The following is a 19,949-nucleotide window of genomic DNA, read 5'->3' as shown; positions in this document are numbered from 1 at the left end:
CCAGTCAGTTGGGGTTCGGTGCCTGCGAATGCAGGGGAGTGACTCCTTCACTCCAAGGGAGATTCTTCAGTTGTCTTAAGTGCACCACAGGTCCTGCACGGAGCCTGTATGTAGCAAACGCACAAACTAAGCTTCGGACGGAAAGGGTGACAAAGTTGAGCCCAGTCGATGTCCAGCGATGTCCAAGGTGTCCAGACTGTTGAATGTCAGTGGTTTCTTCTTGTAGAAACTTGTCCATGTAAAATCTAAAATCTTACAGCCAGGTAATCCCTTTTGTACCCAGGGGAGAGGGTTGGACAGATACAGGGGACCCTCCTAGGGGAGGTGCAGGACACAGGGGTGGTTATACCCATGTCCTTTGTCCAGATTCATGCTAGCGCAGGAACCAATGGCTCCCAGAACTGGTTTGATCTCGACTATGCATAGGGACACCAAATGTGGCACAAGTGCAGACTTTCAGACACTCTCAGAGTGCACCCACCCAGCCTCATACACTAAATCCTGTTTGGGAGATGGTTACACCTCCCTGTGACAGGATGCCTATTGTGCTGCCTTCCTCTTCTCGAGCTTGGCTCAGCAGCAGGAGGGCAATAATATGTCTCTGGTTGGCAGCTTCTATTTTGTGGTGTCCGGGTCGAGAAGGCTGGCACCGTTTAGACCAGTGACCCCACGAAGGTCGCTTCAGAATGGTAGAATCATACCTCCCACACCAGTTACTGGTGTGGTGATATGATTCCAAGGTGTTTGATACCAAACACGATATGTTTCTATGCAGCTGTTTTCGAGATAGCATTTACCATGAGGTCATAATGCAACTCTACCTATGTGTCCGGCTGAGTCACAGACAACACGGGAGAATGGTCCACGAAGGCTGCAGAGAGGCTCTGCTCATGCAGGGCCACTCTCTCACATAAAACACAGCATCCTGCCTTCAGGATTGTTAAGGCCTGCTATAGGAGTGACTTATACATTTTAAGTGTAGTGACAAATAGATATAGTGAACCTATGTCTAAGGTAAGTGGTATAAGCACCAGCTTACACACGTTGCAGTAGCAGACCTGTAGTTCCATTTTGCATGGTCTCTCATGGGTGGCATAATACATGCTTCAGCCCATGGGAGGCCTCTGGGGTGCCTATGCCCTGTGTACATGGGGACCATATACTAGGGACTTATAAGGTTACCCAAGTATCCAATATGGAGTGTGCCAAAGTACATGCATTGCAATTTTAGGGAGAAAGCAGATAGACTGGGGTCCTGGCTAGCAGAATCCCAGTCAGCCTAGTCAAAAACCAGAAAAACACCAAGCAAAAAGTGGGGGTAACCATACAGTCAGATCCAACCTTCCTACAATAATATTTTGTGACTTTTTATTTTGCTCTGTGATATACAACTAGGCCCTGATTTACATATCACTTAAGTTGCGCATGGCAGCAGAAAAGTTGCTCTGCATGGAGGGCAGAGAGCAGAACAGTGACAATTTTTCTAAGACATGACGCTGTTCTACTCTCTCCCTACGTTGGTGCACTTAACGCTGCCATTCTCCTATGCAGACACCCTTGTGAAATAGTGCAAGGGTTTCTGCATTGTGGAAAGCATAGGTGTTATACTATAAGCGCTCTCTTCCGGATCACTATGCTTTAAGGCGTTTCCCACTTTGCATGAGTGCTGTACAATGCAGGACACATGCAAAATGGGAGAAACATGGAGAAATGAAAACATTTCTTCTCGTTATGCCTGCCTTGAGGAGGTGCAGAATTTGGGTGAAAATCCCTGTCTATAATTCTTTGTAGATAGGGATTTGAGGCAAAAAAATAGAGGTGGTTGCGTGGGAACGCCCATGCGCCACCCATGACACACACCCTTGACCTAAATAAATGCAAGACAGCCCATTGCTCAGCTCTGTGTTACTGTAGGTTACAATTCAACAAAAATCGGTCTTTGCGTTAGATTGCAGATACCACCTGAATGCTTTGCTTGGAGTTTGCGCTACAAAAGTAACACAAGCCTGATGCCAAGTGTTTGTACATCTGGGCCTTAATTGGGAAATACATTTCAGGTTCCTTTAACAAGTAGAAGATTATGGTAGTGTTCACGACCCAGGTAGAGGATGGGCCACTGGGATCTTCATTTAAGACTTCATTTAGAGTTGGATGGTGTAGAAAAGGGAGAGAGAGTGGTATATATACTGGAGAGGAATAGACATAAAGTGAGAGACCAAGGGGCTTGTTCAGGATTTGGCAGAGCAGGAGCCTCCCCATAAATCAGCAGGGCGACCATCCCTCCACACATGCCATTCCTCTGCTTCATTTAGAGATGGGGTGATGTTAGGTTTCAGGGAGTGGCGCCTTTGGAGACTCTGCTTTTTGAAACTTTTGACCTGGCAATCCATTGCCAAAGAGCTACTGGGTCATCAGTAGTCTTAAATCCTCCATACTTAGACATATATTTTTCTTGCATCATTCAGGAATAAAAGCGCATTGGTCTCTTGTGACATAAATTCCTCTTTGCCTCAAGGCCATTGATTTTTCATTTGGTTTAAAGAGCCTTGCTTTGTGTATTTTTTAAAATCTTGTTCACCTGAAAAAGGTTTCCACTATTTGTAATTTCTGAATCTGTCTCTGTGCCTTTTCCATAACCGGCTATGACTGTGTAAGGGCTTTTCTCTTTGAAATCCTGTACTTCTAATTAATGTTCTCTCTTCTTTTCAGGGAGGAATTGCAGGAATAGCTGGAGGTCTTGTGGTAAAGTTCACTTTATTGTTTGAACCAATTTATGATGACGTTTACTGTTTGCCTGCACAGACAGAATCACTTTATAAATGTTTAAATCTTCTCAGTAAGGCTTTCTGATAAAAAGGCACTTCCTCTCCTGGGCACATTTGTGTTTCATTAAGTGTTAGGTATTCATCACAGGCCGGATTTACTAACCTTTCATGCAGAGCAGTGTGGCTGCATTGAATGAAAGAGGAGAACAGAAGAGCACCATGTATACTGAGATATGGCAGTGTTCTCCTCTCACCCCACACTGGCTCACTTTGGACTGCCATCCGTCAAAGCTCACACCCTTGCATCACAGTGCAAGGGGGTTCTGTCAAGCACAGTTTATGTACTGGAAAGGGACCCTTTCAGTACAAAAACCATGCTGTAATACTGTTCCAGCTTCCTATGTGTGCTGTACGGTGCAGAATACTTGCAGAGTGGTAATAATGTCTGTTCCTGTGACTTTCACGCAGGCCTAGAAGACGCATAAAGTTTTGGCACAAATACTTGTCTACAAATGTTAGTACGAAAGGAGCTGTGTCAAAACTCATAGACGGTTGCATGGGAATTCCAATGTACCACCCATGGTAAATCCTCTTGAAGCAAAGAAGCACAACGTGTAATTTTAGGCAACATTCCAATGCAAATCATTATTTGAGTTGGAAAGTAAAGTATAGCACAATACTTTGTGCTGAGTTTGTCTCACTTTTGTGTGACTAAATCTGGGCCGTATACCTAACATGTAACAACAAAAAGATCTGAGAACCCACATCATATTTTTTAACGTTGATGTTTGTGAATCAGGCTTCCCTTAATAATTATGTACTCATATTTGGGGAAAATGCACATGAATTTGCTGAAAGATTGTGATTCATTCTTTTACCATTAACTGGGAAATGAATCAGTTACAAAGTACACTCCCCAGATACAACGTCCTAATCTGTGAATGTTTATTTAATGATGTCTTCTCCAGTGCTATCTAGACTACTGGTGTAATGTACCCATCACTAGCTGTTGAATATTTTAGGATATACACCTCATCCCCACCGCTCTGTGCTTTGATACCGCTATTTTTGTGAATGTTTCCGGTTGAAATGTTACTGATGTTCAGTAAATAATTTAATCATTCATCGTTTAATAGAGCGCTAATGTGTTGTTTTTCAGACACTTGCAGGCACTTTTATTTGCAAACCTTAACTTAAAAACCAAATGCCATGCTCATGAGCTCACCCTAAATAAGAAAGATGTAATTTCAATGGTGGTAAACCACAGTATAGATGAGATTACATGTCACTTGTCCACCCCCCACACTCTGACAGGAGCAACTATGAATGAAAAATCATTTATTGATTTGATTATATGTTATTTAATTACATTTTGTTTGTATGAGATGTTATTTATTGACATAAATATTGTGGATTCATACGCATTGTTAGTGGTGTGCATGTTATTGTTTGTATGACTATTCTGTTAGTTATGGGTTGTGGCCATGACAATACCTGCACTTTAACCTTTCTATGTTTCAATGATTTTCTTGGGAAAATATATAACATCTAATCTTTTTGGGAGGGTACAACTCCCCCTCTCCCACCTCATTTGTTTTAACCCTCTCCATCTTTCTACCTATAATCGAGGAATGTGTGTGTGTGTGTGTGCATGTATATATATACATATATGTATATATATGAATATATATATGCAAAGAATGTAAAAATTAAAGGTTAAAGCTTAGTTACAGTTAAGAAAACTATATTTAACCTTTCTTTTCTATGTTCCAATGTTTTTGCAGTTTAACTTTTGTTTGTATAGAAACAAAAGATTAAAGACAGTTTTCTTAACTGTAACTAAGCTTTAACCTTTGAGATATACATATATATATATATATATAAATATATATATATATATATATATATATATATATATATATATATATATATATTACCTACTGGCGGTCGCCAGTAGGTAGTTATAGTTAGGACCACGTTTCCATAGGAAAACCTCAACATTCTATTTTGAATAACTTTGGCGCCGGTCGACGAATCCTCGCGAATTTCTCAAAATAGGTGGGGCGCTACGCTCCGCTCCTACCCTGAAAGTCTCGGGGGGATTCGTCAAGCGGGGGCTGAGATAAAAGGGGGGTCCCAAAACGCGTTTTTCCCATGCATTTTTCCATAGGACCTTTAGAACGAGCTACAGCCCGAACGGCTGAACAGAATTACTAGAAATTTGGCAGAGAGGTAGTCCCTAGGTCAAGGAAGTGCCTTTTGTAGGTTTGGTGTAAATCTGTTCAGTAGATTCTGAGAAAATAGCCTTTAAATCAATATATATATCTGAGCCCGCTTACGGTACGCTTACGGTACGCTTACCGTACGCTTACCGTAAGCTTACGGTGGCGTGCGCGAGCGCGATTCTGATTGGCTCTTAGATCTTAGTAAACATTCGAATCGGCCGAAACCAGGAAGCGGCGTCCGCCATTTTGTCTCTCGCACTGAGTGTTGTTTATCAAACATGATGGCCAAAAACATGTTACGGGGCTGTTTTGACAACTCCCTCCCACATAGTCATGTTGAGGAAGTCCCCAAACATCCCCCAAGAGCAAAAACGGTTTTATTTTTTTTTCGGCAATTTCGCGGGGTACGCTTACCGTACGCTTACCGTACGCTTACCGTAAGCTTACCGTACGCTTACGGTAAAAAAATAAAAATAAAAAAAACACTATCCACACTTACCCCACCCCCTGTGCTTTTGGTGGCCGCAGGCCACCAAATGTGCAGGGCTTATTAATAGAGAAAAAAACGTAATTTTGGCAACATGAAATTATAAAATCGAAATAAAAAAAAACACTATCCACATTGACCTCACCCTCTGTGCTTTTGGTGGCCGAAGGCCACCAAATGTACAGGGCTTATTAAAGTTGATAAAAACCGTGCACGGAACGAACTGCGTTAAGTGGGCGCGCACGCCACAAATGGCGTAAAGTAACTTAGCATTTAAAAAACCGTACAAATTCACTGAAAAAACCATAGGTTTCACACACGTTATAGTTAGGAAATAGCATTTAAAAAACCTTGCTAATTCACTGAAAAAACCATAGGTTTCACACATGTTATAGTTAGCTGGACATTTTACTGATAAAAAACCAATGAAATTCCCCCGTTATAGTTACTGTAGGCAACTATAACTCACGCGACCGTAATCCTCTGCTGATGACATATGTGTCTTTATGAAAAAAAAATATTTGTAATATATGTATAGCTAAAATTTAATGGAAGAAGATATGGGCAAATAAGTGTCTAAATACAGTATTAGCATCAGCAGAGGATTGTGGTCGCGTGAGTTATAGTTGCCTACAGTAACTATAACGGGGGAATTTCATTGGTTTTTTATCAGTAAAATGTCCAGCTAACTATAACATGTGTGAAACCTATGGTTTTTTCAGTGAATATATATATATATATATATATATATATATATACATATTTATATATTCACTTAAAAAACCATAGGTTTCACACACGTTATAGTTAGGAATTAGCATTTAAAAAACCTTGCAAATTCACTTAAAAAACTATTGGTTTCACACAGGTTATAGTTAGGTGGACATTTCCCTCGTAAAAAACCAATGAAATTCCCCCGTTATAGTTAGTTCAGATAACTATAATTCGCACGCCCGCAATCCACTGCTGATGACGTCAGATATTATATCACTGTATTTAGACACTTATTTACCCATGTCTTCTTCCATTAATCTTTAGCTATACATATATTACAAATATTTATTTTTCAGAAAGACACATATGTCATCAGTGATGTAATATCTGACGTCATCAGCAGTGGATTGCGGGCGTGCGAGTTATAGTTATCTGAACTAACTATAACGGGGGAATTTCATTGGTTTTTTACGAGGGAAATGTCCACCTAACTATAACCTGTGTGAAACCTATGGTTTTTTAAGTGAATTTGCAAGGTTTTTTAAATGCTAATTCCTAACTATAACGTGTGTGAAACCTATGGTTTTTTAAGTGAATATATATATATGTATATATATATATATATATATATATATATGTATATATATATATATATATATATATATATATCAAAGGTTAAAGCTTAGTTACAGTTGAGAAAACTGTATTGAATCTTTTGTTTCTATACAAACAAAAGTTAAACTGCAATAACATTGGAACATAGAAAAGAAAGGTTAAATATAGTCTTCTTAACTGTAACTAAGCTTTAACCTTTGATTTTTACATTCTTTGCATATATATATTCATATATATACATATATGTATATATATACATGCACACACACACACACATTCCTCGATTATAGGTAGAAAGATGGAGAGGGTTAAAACAAATGAGGTGGGAGAGGGGGAGCTGTACCCTCCCAAAAAGATTAGATGTTATATATTTTCCCAAGAAAATCATTGAAACATAGAAAGGTTAAAGTGCAGGTATTGTCATGGCCACAACCCATAACTATATATATATTCATGTATATATGTATATATATATATACCCAGAGATAGAGAGCGAGAGAAAGAGTAAAGCAACACTGCCACATGATATTAGTTCTGTCTGTTTAAACACATAGGGTTTGCCCCTACAGATATTATATGGTGTGAATATACCTGCAAGTTGGTAGAATGTTTTGGGCAGCATCATTGCAGGAAAGCTTAGGGGCTTGGATGCAATATTTCAATGGTGTTAGGATCCTTCTTTAGAATCTCTACCAGTTTATCTCCATGGAGAAGGAAGACATGAGCATCATTAAAAATACAAGTATACATCCCAACATTTCGTGTTGACATTTACATTGTCATCATTTTGTAAAAATGTCCTTTAAACCTTCTAATTCTATTGTCTTTGTCCATTATTGTTCTAAACTTGCCTGGTTCTAATGCTGAAAATGCTATTCATATGCAGTTTCATATTTCTGTGTGGTGAGGTGAAAGGTTTCCCTCTTTAATTGTTTCTTGTTTCTTTCCTGAAGGGAGGCATTCTTAATGCAGCAGGAGGCCTTGTGGTAAGATCAGTCTCTAATTTAAAAAATAATTTGTCACAAACTCTCTCATTTATATGCGTTGCAACACCTCCGAGTACTAGCCCTCCTTGAACCCCTCTACACACATGCATCCACACACACACACGCACACTATGTACAGTTGAATAATTGGTTTAAAACAATTTTACATGGTAAGAAATATACCTCTGCAATTATTATTAAGAAAGTGAGGAATATCGACCACCTGCTGCGAAGTCTCTCCAATATTGTCCATTCTGTACAATGAGTTTTAAACTCAACTCTAGTGGTTAAGGCCTCAATTAGAGTTCGGCGGCCAGGCTACTGCTTCACAAATGTGACTAATGTCTTGTCCACCCTATTACAAGTACTTTATATCCAAAGGCACGTGTAATAAGAGGAAAGGATATCTGTCACATATCTGTCACATTTGATTGATTTATTTATGCGTTTTTATATAGCTCAAACTTTACCCGAAGGTGTCAGAGTGCTTTACAATAGAATCAGTTACATTATATAAGGACTTCAGAGTACTCGAATAACATAAAATATACGAAACAAAAAAATCCAAACTCACGTAATAATGGTAGTAAGTACAAATGTCTACTACAGTTACATATATGCAAGATTCAAATTCACCCATGATTACATTTTAAGAAGAGTTGAAGCGATTAGGGTTGGACAAATATATATCACATTTTTACAGAGCATGATCTGGCCATTGCTGGAGTTCTTGAAGGGCACATTCAGGCAGGCCTTTAGGGGCTGTTGCACTCATGGGCTGCATTCCTGGAGGAATCCTAGAGCTGGTGAAGTTCAGATGTCTTTCACAACCGTAGTCCCGTTTGCCAAAACCTCTCCAAGGCAGCAGCAGAGATGCCCGGGGGCCTGTAGGGTGTCGATGGGGGTACAGAAGTTTGCTTCAGTTTTGCTGAACCCAGCACATAGACTGGGGTTTGAGATGTGGGAGGGGTAGCGTCAGAGTGGTTTGGGTCGCAGGGATGTCCAAGTTAGAGGGGGCCACCGGCACACCGGCTCACCTTTGGCACTGTGTTGGGGCCTCCATGTCAGCCAAAATAGAGTCCTTGGTACTAGTTGGCTGGGCACAGCAGTGCATTGGCATTGGACCCGGAGTCACAAGGCCAAAGATCAGCAGCAGCCTCCCTAAACACCCGATGGTGCTCAGCAGCCTTCTATGTACTGGTTACTGGGCATGGGGGAGCACATCAGCGGACCCGGGAGCACACGTCAGACAAGCCCAGGCCGGGCCACAAAGCACACCACCCTCCCGCTGGAGTGGGCTTCACCGCCAAGATGGTGGTCTCCTGCATTACCCCTCTCCTTTGTTGTTGTATTGTTCTTGCTGTAATGCCCCATTCCATGATCCTGGGCTCCACTGTCTGCCATGGGAGATCGAGCGATAGTCTCACTCAACTCCGGAACATGCGTGGCTAGATGGAGGGGCTGCATTGTGATCCATGCCAGAACGATGATCCAGAGACAAGGAGATCCTGAAGGGACTGCCTTATCAGTCGGCTATCGTACAGCATGTTCAATGGCATTTGTAATATGGTAGGCAAGATATCGGTCACATTTGTGACAGACTATACCATTTGCCAAATTCTAAATTAGGCCCAAAGTCCTCTGTTATGCGCACATCAATACTGAGAACAAAAGTCTAGAAGTCACATCATTCATTTTGGTGCTTGCATAAGGATTTCATTATTATTTAAAGTCAATTATGTAAAGTGCATTAAACTGCATGCTTTTGCAAAACATTGTATTAGTCTCAACCTTTTGCATTACATATTATTCAGTATGGGCATTCTGCTTGTGAGGGAATAATTAAACAGACAATAATGTGGTCATTTTGGTCCAGTCCTAGCACTTTTATTAAGACTTAAATTTAGAAAACACAACCCTTAACTTTTCTTATTACATTAAACATTCATGTAAAAGTGTGTGATGGTCAGAATCGCCGAATTCATCAAGGTCTCGAATATACATTTGTATGTTTATGCTTACGAGTTGCCTTCATATCCTGACATTTAAACATGCCCCTTTCAGAAATGTATTTGCAGTCCTATGTTGAGCATGGGTGTGTAATACATTCCTCTTCATTGAAAACTCACCTTTGTTCTTTGCAAAATGTGAATTTACGTTCAGAAAAGAAGTTGTTTACAGATAATATGATGTCAGTGTAGCAAATCTGCTCCCATGTAGTCGGACCATAGAATGTTAGCCCTGCTTCATGAGCCTGCGACTGAAAAGTCTCACGATGAATCACCTGCATAAACTTTCACATATAAAGAATAGTTGCAACTTTTCATGAGGAACAGTGGTTTTCAATCAGAAATCTCCTAATGGGAACGTGCCTGACAAACGTTTGTGAGTACTCACAACGCTTCAAGGACATTCATTTGGTAGAAATCCCTTGGCCTTGATTAACCATAACATTTCTTATTGAGCAGAGTTATTCCTACAGGACATTCTGCCTCATTGGAGGAATTTAAGTATGTGCAACCCCATGCGTGAGCACAAGTGAATATTTTTACTCATAAATGACGGTTTGTCCGCATTCAAGTGTCACATTCACAGAAATACCTGATCCTCCAATACAGGCCTCCATAACGGGGCCAAGATCATAGAGAGAGGTAAATACCACTGCTGAATATATAGAAACCCCACTCTTGTCATTTACATGGTATCTATCTCCTGATAGGTTTCGCAATTTGTCACTCTCACTTTGTCAATGCTGATATGTTACTTGCAAAGGGTGGCGTTTGAACTTTAGCAGGTGGATGCAACTTTGATTTAAAATATGTTCATAGATCAGTGGAATATGCATTCTGCTCTGATGGAAATTAAATGGTGCAAAAATCTGCAAACAAAGACTGCTTTCATTATGTCATTCGATTTCTTCCTGCACATTCACAGTAACCAAATTTACTACAAATGGCAAATTTTCCTAACAACATGTAATCATGCAATGTGGCATAATAGTTCACATTTGATTATAAAAAATGACATGAAATTTTGCTAATTATGCCAGTGCAAAAAACAATTCCATCTGAGCCTTGAGAGGTGGTCATCCTTCATGTTTTGGAGTGAGCAACATTCTTCTCTGCTAAAATTGTTTTCCGGTCATTTTTCTGTGGTAATTAATAGAGCAGTGTTAATCACAGTGAAACAAATGCTCATTGCTACATATGATTCTCACAGGACAGACCACCCTACAGCACTTAATGAAATTTTGCAACACAGGTTTTGTTCTCCCTTCTAATTCAGACTTTTTTACCTCCTCCAGGGTGGTGCGGAACATTTGGTCACCGGAATCGTGGTACAAATTTAAATCATATTCTATAGGTGCATTAGGGATTATTTTGAAGAAATTATATTTCCATGCTTGAGTTGTATTTGACCATATCTGTTGCATGTTTTGAAGTGTGTCACAATCTACCCTGCCACTACTGTTCTTCATCATAAATACAATAACTGCAATGTTGACTCTACTGCAACACAACATGCATGTGTGGGCCCATAAGATACCAAATTCCAGTGGTGCAGAAAGGGTGCCATGGGCCCACATGCAAGGGTTGAAAACAAACCCCAAAATCTCAATTGTTTAGTAAAAACAGCCATGTCTGAGATGCATTGGGCCCCTTAAGCCACTGCAACTGCTGTCCCATTGATGTCTATTCCTCTGCCAAAGTCCCTCCCACACCGATTCCCGATAGCAGACATTACAGTGTATCAGCCAGCTGCTCAGTTATTCTTTATTTTGTCTTGCAGGGCGGTGCTGCTAATTTGTTAGGTGGAGTTGCGGTAAGCATTACCTTGAATGAGCACAGGCGAGGGAGCCTGCAAGAAACAGATAGCCCCATTTGATTGATTCTGACTGATAATGCAATCATGTTTTACAATATTCCACCCCCTCCTCCCAGTATTGCTGTTTTCTCTTTTCCCTGCAGAATAGGCCGTTACACCTCACCAATATAAACATCATATTTAGATTTATGTCACAATCTATGCTGCTGCTACTGTTCACAATTTTCAGTATCCTTTGGACCTGCTGCCAGGGGCGGAGCTTTGGGGGGAGGAGGGGGGTGTATTTGTAGTATATAATTGGGTATAGAGGCTTTCAGTCTGGTATGGTGAAGTCACTGTCAAATTTAAGCCTGGATCTTTACATGCCCACACTGACAAACACACACTGACATTCTCCCTCTCTCTGTCTCTAGTCTCTGCCCTAAAACTTGGTTAGTTTGAAAACTATTGTGTTTTAAGTACGTCTAACAATCCTCTCTTTCCATTGGCTCTTAAGCCCCCCTGTTCTGCTTCTCATAATGTATTTTAACAAGATATGCCAGCATGATTGTTGGGAAATCTGAAGGTACCCCCCTCAACCTTACTGTCTGCTGCACCTTTGATAGGTATGTCACTGCTAAAGTCCCGCCAACATATATTGCCTGCAGAAGACTTAACAATGTGTCTCATTCCCTGCTAACCTGATGTGTATTTGTTCCCCAGGGCGGTATTGGAAATGCACTAACCGGACTTGTGGTAAGCTTTAGCTCTGATTCTATATCGTTGAAGTGTGAAGGGGAACTCCTGCTGAAAACTGTTGGTCTCACATATGGATTGCTTTTGATCTATAAATGAATCATATTTTATAGTATTACACCTTCCTCTCTACTAATGCTGTCCTCTATTTGTCCTCTAGAAAGGTGTTACGAACATAGGAGCCGGAGCTACAGTAAGGAAAATATATATACATCTATATCATATAAATTATACATTTATATTACTCATGTCTTTTCATTGTACAAAAATTATGAGTAGGGGCTGTTGATAGCATATTTCCATTGAGATAGGGCTTCACGACTCTTGGTTGTTACATGACATTTTATCCACTAGTTTTAGAAGATGTCACCATCCCTTTTACAAAAAATCAGCTCTGTTTGATGACAAGGATAGTGGTTTAAATACAACAGTGTTTGTTTACAAAATTAAAAAGATAAAACTACATTAGTGGTGATTCCTGTGATTTTAGTTAAAGTCAAAGTTTCCGTGTTTCAAGCTCAGGAGTATTGAGACCACTTAATGGCAGATCAATAAGCTACTGCTCAAGTTCATAACTTAATGTGTGACTATACCGTACATATATATGCACACTGTGTCATCCCATTCCTGTATCTATGTCAATTCTCTGAGTGAGCCAATCAGTTGAAAAGAGTAATACGATATTAAAGGCAGAAGAGCATGGGATAAGAGGTAATTATTTCATACTGGTAGGTGGAGATCACACCTGCTAGTAAGTGATGCAAACAAATGTCTAAAACCAGTTTCCCGTAAAGGGAAATTGCATTGGTGTACCAGTCTTCAGGAAAAAGTGTCCATATGGAGTTTGTGTGATGGAACATCGCATGCCTATACAACTCATGCCTTACCACGCGGTCTTAACCATGACCGTGTCTTTACGACACATGCCTTTACCACGCATGCCTTAACCACGCAATTTTATGGTAAATACATGACTGGTAAAGGGACATGTGTGGTAAAGATCACACTCCTGTCCCTCTCCCCTAATCCCTAAAAATTGCCCCCTACCATCTAATCTATCCATCCCAGGCATATAAACTACCCTGACGTCTATCCTGATCCTTAAAATTCAACCCCCATTCCTCAAAATACTACTCCTACCCCAGCCCCCTTCTTGAGCCCTAAAAACATCCCCACCCTGTTAAACCTTCCCCACCTCCCCCTGCCCCTTGCCCAACTGCCCCCTCGAACTGTAAACTGCCCCTTTCCTGTCCCCTGGCCTCAGCCCTAAAACCCAGCCACCTAAAAAGTACTCCAAAACCAGCCACCCTCCCTGAGCCCTAAAACCAGTCCTACCACCTAAAACCTACCCCCGCCTGCCCCCTGCACCAGCCCAACGGCCCCCCAGCCTATAAACATTTCCTTTTATGTCCCCTACCCTGAGCCCTAAAACTCATGACCCCCCAGCCCTGAAAACTACCAGACCCCCAAGCCCTCAAAACTATCCTAGCCCCCATAACTACCCCCATCCCCTACAAACTACCACCACCCCAAAACCCCACTTACCTCACCGCCTTGCAATCCTTCCTCTTCCTGCTTCCTGCTCTTCGGCCAGCTAGCCAGCAACTTGACCACGCATATGCGTGGTTAAGGCATATGCGCTGTCAAGGCATATGTGTGGTTAAGGCAAGCATGGTAGGGCTTGCAATGTCAGAACACACGTGGCTGAGGCTGCTGTGTTCCAACTGTTTTTCTCATAAGGACACCCTAGGAAATGTAGCATCACTGTAGGAACATATTTTAAAACAACAATGGATACCACTCACACATCAACTGACAGAGCCATGCAGCCAGGTACAAACCCACTCACATGCCTATACAGCCACTCAGACATCCACTCACACAGTGATACAGTCACACAGCCACTCAGATGACACTTTAGAAATAGTATTACTCATCAGTAGTAGAGAGAGTATAGTAATTTAACGTATAGGGTAGATTAGTATTTATCTTTAAGTTTCAGAAATGTTAACAAAACACTTACACTCACTAGATGATGCCAGCAGTGATGTCATTTGAGATGTCATCAGTGATGTCACTGATCATGTCATGAGTGATGTACTAGGCGAGATCATAAGAAGTGCAGTGCGGGGGCATACGTTATAGTTAGCTCAGGTAACTATAAATGCTGAATATCCATGGTGTTTTGCGTGTAACATCTGAGCCTAAGTATAAAGTCCCAGTAACTTTTTTCTTTTACTGAATTTCTAAGGTTTTTTAAATTCTATTTGCTAACTATAACAACACTGTAATCTTTGATTTTATAAGTGAATTTTGAAGCATTGTTAAATTTTATTTCCTATCCATAATGTCCCTGTAAACATTGTTTTTCAACTGAATTTCAAAGGTTTAAAAAAAAATGTATTTCCTAACAGTATCCTGTAACATTTGAGAGTATGTGTGTGTGAGTGGCTGTATAGGTCGGTGATTAGGTATGTGATGGCTGTATGGGTCTGTGGCACATGGTTGATGGGATTAAATGCAGGAGTTAGAAGAGATTAATTATGATTAGGTTGCAGAGGTATGACTTTCAGCAGAAGGAGGGAAGATTGTGATCGTGTAAATGAGTTGGGAGAAATTTGATGAAATAGAGAATAGTCAAACATGCATTTGTCATAGTAGGTTGTCCTGAGACAGAGGAGGCATGCAGAGCCTGGAAGGGATGAAGAGAGACATTTGAAAGAGAGAATAAAAAAGGAGAGGCGGCAAACAGAATTTTAATCAAAGGAAGTTTTTAAATGCCGGATTCAAGGACTGTAGTGAATATTTTTGAGACAGCATGCTGTTTGAGGATGCAAGGATGTATAAAGAAGCAACATTATGTACTTGTGAAGATTGTGCTATATCAGAAATTTTTAATAGGTACTAGAAGCAGATACAACCATCTCTTTGTTGCTACACTACTGCTAGACAAATGATCCAGCCAGGTCAGTTTATGAGCTCAAGGGCTGAAATTGAAAAGTGAAAGATAATGGCTGGATGCATATTTCGAGAAAATACCTTGGAAATAATGTACACATTGAAAAAGACATCCTGCCTTTCATCCACAGGTTCGAATCAGAGTATTAATTATACAGCAGAGTTGGATACATTTAAATACCTCTGATTTGCATTGGCACGAGATGGAAGATGAGAATAGCTTCCCAAGGAGTGGAAGTGTATTACCTGCATTACAATGGCTGGAGGGCAGGGAATGCAAATACTGGTATGAGTGAGGGGGCGATGAAACGGCTCCCTTTACAAATTAAATGAACACTTTTGTTAGCAAATGGCTGCTGGTTAAACTTCTGAAGCACTGTCCTTTTTGAAGATGCTGTAGGTGAGTAGGGGTGGAGCTGCAGGTTGAATGGGGCCCTGAAGGTGAACTCGGACAAAACGGAGGTCCTCATCCTCGGCCCCACCCCCTCAGCCTGGGACGACTCCTGGTGGCTGACCGCACTGGGAGCAGCACCAAGACCCACCGACCAGGCACGCAACCTGGGGTTTATCCTCGACTCAACACTCTCCATGGCCAAGCAAGTCAACGCCGTCTCATCCTCCTGCTTCAACACCCTCTGCATGCTCTGCAAGATCTACATGTGGATCCCCACCGAAACAAGAAGAACGGTCACCCAGGCCCTCGTCAGCAGAAGACTGGACTACAGAAACGCCCTCTATGCAGGAGCCTCGGATAAACTCCTGAAATGACTACAACGCATACAGAACGCCTCTGCACACCTGATCCTCGACATCCCTCGCCACTTCCACATTGCACCCCAGCTGATAGACCTGCACTGGCTTCCTGTTAACAAGAGGATCACCTTCAAGCTCCTCACCCACGCACACAAGGCACTCCACAACACCTGACCAGCACACCTCAAGAGACGACTCACCTTCTACACCCCTAACCGCCAGCCCCGCTCCGCCGACCTCGCCCTCACCACCGTCCCCCGCATCCAAAGAGCGACCACCAGCGGCAGATCATTCTCCCACCTCGCTGCCAAAACCTGGAACACCCTCCCCATCCTCCTACGGCAGACCCAGGACCTACTAACCTTCAGGAGGCTACTCAAGACCTGGCTATTCGAGCAGTAGCATCACCCCTCCCCCCAGCATCTCAAGGGTGAGTAGTGCAATTTACATATTTCTTGATTGATTGATTAGGTGAAACCAAGCATTTGTCTACCTTTAGTTTGTTTTACATTTGTTTATTCACATTTTTGCACACACAATGATAACATACACATTGATCAATGTCAGTAGGTGACCTGCATGTGATACAACTTTACAACAACAGAACAACTAACTTACAGGACAGAAAGTCGAAGAAGAGATCGAGCCAGCGAGTTTTATTGCACTTTACATTATACATGTCTATACGATTATGCTTTTACACATTTTGCTTTATTTAACTACCACAACAAAAGCAACATTTGTGTATTTTGCTATTTAGGACCTTTTGTGTAGAGTAATGTTAATTTAGGTACTTGACTCCACCATATCAGGACCAGTACTATCAGTATCTTCAGTTTGTTATGTGCATATCCATTCCAGGATTGGACCCAATATATCTTTTGGCCATGAGGCAGGGGGCATAAGTTCCCAATATAGGGCATGTTGGGTCTGGCAGTAGGCAATGTCCTGCAACCAGGCTTTAATCGATGGTGCCTTGGTCTTCCCCCAGTGCATAGCCACTCGTCTCCTTGCCAGGAGTAGGAGCATTACATGTAGTTTCTGTGTGCTCACCGGAGTATATTTCACGTATCCCAGTAAGCCTGTGAAAGGTGTAGGGTCTATTAGAGTTCCTACTGATTCCCCAATCATGCCGTAGATATCAACCCAGTATTTTGCTACAGGTGGGCAACTCCAGGCCAGATGCAGAAAAGACACCGGCTCAGCCCTGCATCTCCAACAGCTAGCATCAGGCCTAAGTCCCATGCAGTTTAGCTCCATCGGTGTCCTACAGAATCTATGTAGGAACTTAAAATTTATTAGCTTTAGCCTGTAATTGAGAGAGAGCACATGTAGTTGGGAGCAGCAGAACTTCCACTGCTCTTCTGAGTTTGGAGGATTTATTTCAATGTTCCATTCCATCAGTGCTTTTGGAAACAGTACCAGAGCAGTGTTTTGCATGTTGCTATAAAATCTTGTGATAAATTTGAGTGGAGTTGGGCCAGTCAGCAAATGTTCAAGTGCATGTAGCTTAGGTGGGGGCCTTAGGAAGGTGGTGTTTGCTTGTTGGCAGGCCTTGTATATTAGATGATATAGAAATAACTATTCTTGTTTTGCCAGTAAGGGGCGAAATGTATTCTCAGGATATAGATCTGCAAATGTGTGTTTATCCCTAACCCACACCCCAGCACCACACTTACTGGTCCTCCACTGGGGGGATACATCGGTCATGCACCACCGGTATAAAGGGTGCATATAGGACCTCTAATTTGGCTCTGTTTCCCAGACCTTCCCAGACCCATCTTAGTGACTCAACTGTGTCAATCTAATTATGTGGTCTTCTATATGGCTGGCATATAGCAACTGATAGTGGCGTGGGTGCAGCTTTATCTTGCTCAACTGCAAAATTAGGCTGAAACGGTACAGGGTGGACCCAATAATGGAGGAACTGAGCTTGGGCGCACTATGTATATGACGGAATGGTTGATGCCTTCAGACCTCCCTGTGTCAGGGGAAGCATCAGTAGTTCACATGAGACCCAAGCTTGTTTTCCAACTCAGATCAATGGCGTTAATAGGGACTAAAGTGTCTTGAAGAAAGCCTGTGTTAGTGTAAGTGGAATATTTATAAATAGATATAAAAATGTAGGCAAAATAACAATTTTAGCTATTGCTATACGGCCGGCCAAAGACAAAGGTAGTCTATTCCAAGTAACTCTCTTGCCCTCTAGCCATGTCACTGCCCTGCCATAGTTCATGACACACTGTTCTTGAATATCGCTGCTCAGCCATATTCCCAAATATCAAACAGGTCCTTCAGCCCATTTCAGAGGGTACTCCATTTGACAGGGCTTGGTGTTTCTCGTGAGTGTGAATAGAACCGACTTTGTCCAATTTATTTGTATACCTGCTAGTCCCCCAAATTTTAGGATTTTCCACAGCACTGGGTTTAAATTGTCTGCAGGTCAATAATTAACATTGTGATATCATCTGAGTATAGTGATACGATGATTCCCCTGGTGGAGAAACCCAGTCCCCTGTCCTCGTGGTGCTGCGTCAATCTAGCAGCTAATTGCTCCATAGCGGTTGCAAACAACAGGAGGGACAAGGGGCAGCCCTGTTGTGTACCTCGGGTGATTGGTATCTTCGAAGAGACCAATCCATTTAATCTAAGTCTAGCAGAGGGACTTGTATACAGTAATTTGATCTGGTTAATGTATGTTGGGCTAAATCCTAATCTTGCTAATATAGTAAAAATATATTGCCACTCTAGCGAGTCAAAGGCCTTGGTGGCATCTAAAAGCACCACCAAGGCTTGTGTTTGGGGATTTAAATAATGCAGTACTGAGAAAAAGGTGCGTAGATTGTGTTCTGTAGCTCTACCTGGGATGAAGCCCGATTGATCGGGACTGAAGATCCAGGGAGGTAGGGGCTGCATTCTGTTTGCCAATAATTCAGCATACATTTTGGTATTGGTATTAATTAAAGACAGAGGGTGATATGAGGCTCTTTCATTGGGCTGTTTCCTTGGCTTGAGTAGTAATAATATGATTGCTTCTCTAATTGTGGGGGGTAGAATCCCAGTTTCCTGCACTTGTCCTTACAGCGTCAGGAGCTGGGGGGCTAACAGGTCTACGTAGCTTTTATAGAATGCAGCTGTGAGGCTGTCCGACCCCGGGGCTTTATCCGAGGGCAGGCTGTTTATTACTTGTTTTACATCTTGTACAGTGTAAGGCTCATCCAGGTAGGCCCAGTGCCGCTTGCTCAACCACAGAAGCTCAATCGAATCTAAATAGGTCAGCACCTCCACCGGTATTGTACGTGAGGAGGAGGAATATAATGTGGTGTCGAATTTTGTAACTTGGTCTCAAATTTTTGCGGGCCTCTGACCTCATTGTGGTTATCATCCAGTATCTCGGATATGAACATAGCATTACCAGGTGGGCACAGCATATGAGCTAGAGTTTTACTGGGTCTGTCTCCCTCGCCATATCATCTAGCCTGTGCATATTTCCCCCAAAATTTCACCTCTCTGGGTGCCTCCGCTTCGTATTCAGAAATTAGCTCCCTAATGTCTCTCAGGAGTTTTAGTTCTCCCGTTCTGTAATACTGTAGTTCCAGCATTCTTATGTTAGATTCTAGTTTTTGGATGGTCAGCCTAATTGATTTCAATATCCCAGCCTGTCTGGAAATACACTGCCCTCTTATAACCGCTTGAAGGCCTCCCATAAAGGAGCTTGGAATTGCACCGTTCCTGCGTTTGTGTCGAAATAATCTTCTATATCCCCTATGATTTGTTCCCTGAAGATGGTATCAGTTAGCGCATGAGAAGGGAATCTCCAATTATTAACCTTAGGGAGACCCTCGCGCATGGTCAGTCTCAACAAGACAGGAGCGTGATCCGACAA

The 19,949-nt window shown here is 41.8% G+C and overlaps 1 protein-coding gene across 4 annotated transcripts in view; it reads left to right on the top strand.

Moving 5' to 3' along the window:
* Positions 1-19,949, top strand: part of LOC146811197 (uncharacterized) — a 76,518-nt gene that overhangs the window by 22,910 nt on the left and 33,659 nt on the right. For 3 of the 4 annotated variants that reach the window (XM_085618227.1, XM_085618230.1, XM_085618228.1), the window contains exons 10-15: positions 2,710-2,742; positions 7,760-7,792; positions 11,097-11,129; positions 11,582-11,614; positions 12,320-12,352; positions 12,513-12,545. In XM_085618227.1, the coding sequence (XP_085474353.1) occupies positions 2,710-2,742; positions 7,760-7,792; positions 11,097-11,129; positions 11,582-11,614; positions 12,320-12,352; positions 12,513-12,545 (198 nt within the window). The remainder of the gene's footprint in view (positions 1-2,709; positions 2,743-7,759; positions 7,793-11,096; positions 11,130-11,581; positions 11,615-12,319; positions 12,353-12,512; positions 12,546-19,949) is intronic. The other variant, XM_085618229.1, reaches the window with a different exon arrangement.

The sequence above is a fragment of the Triturus cristatus genome, chromosome 7 (assembly GCF_964204655.1).
Source record: "Triturus cristatus chromosome 7, aTriCri1.1, whole genome shotgun sequence".
Classification (NCBI taxonomy): Eukaryota; Metazoa; Chordata; class Amphibia; order Caudata; family Salamandridae; genus Triturus; species Triturus cristatus.
This window is presented reverse-complemented; position numbering and strand designations above follow the sequence as displayed.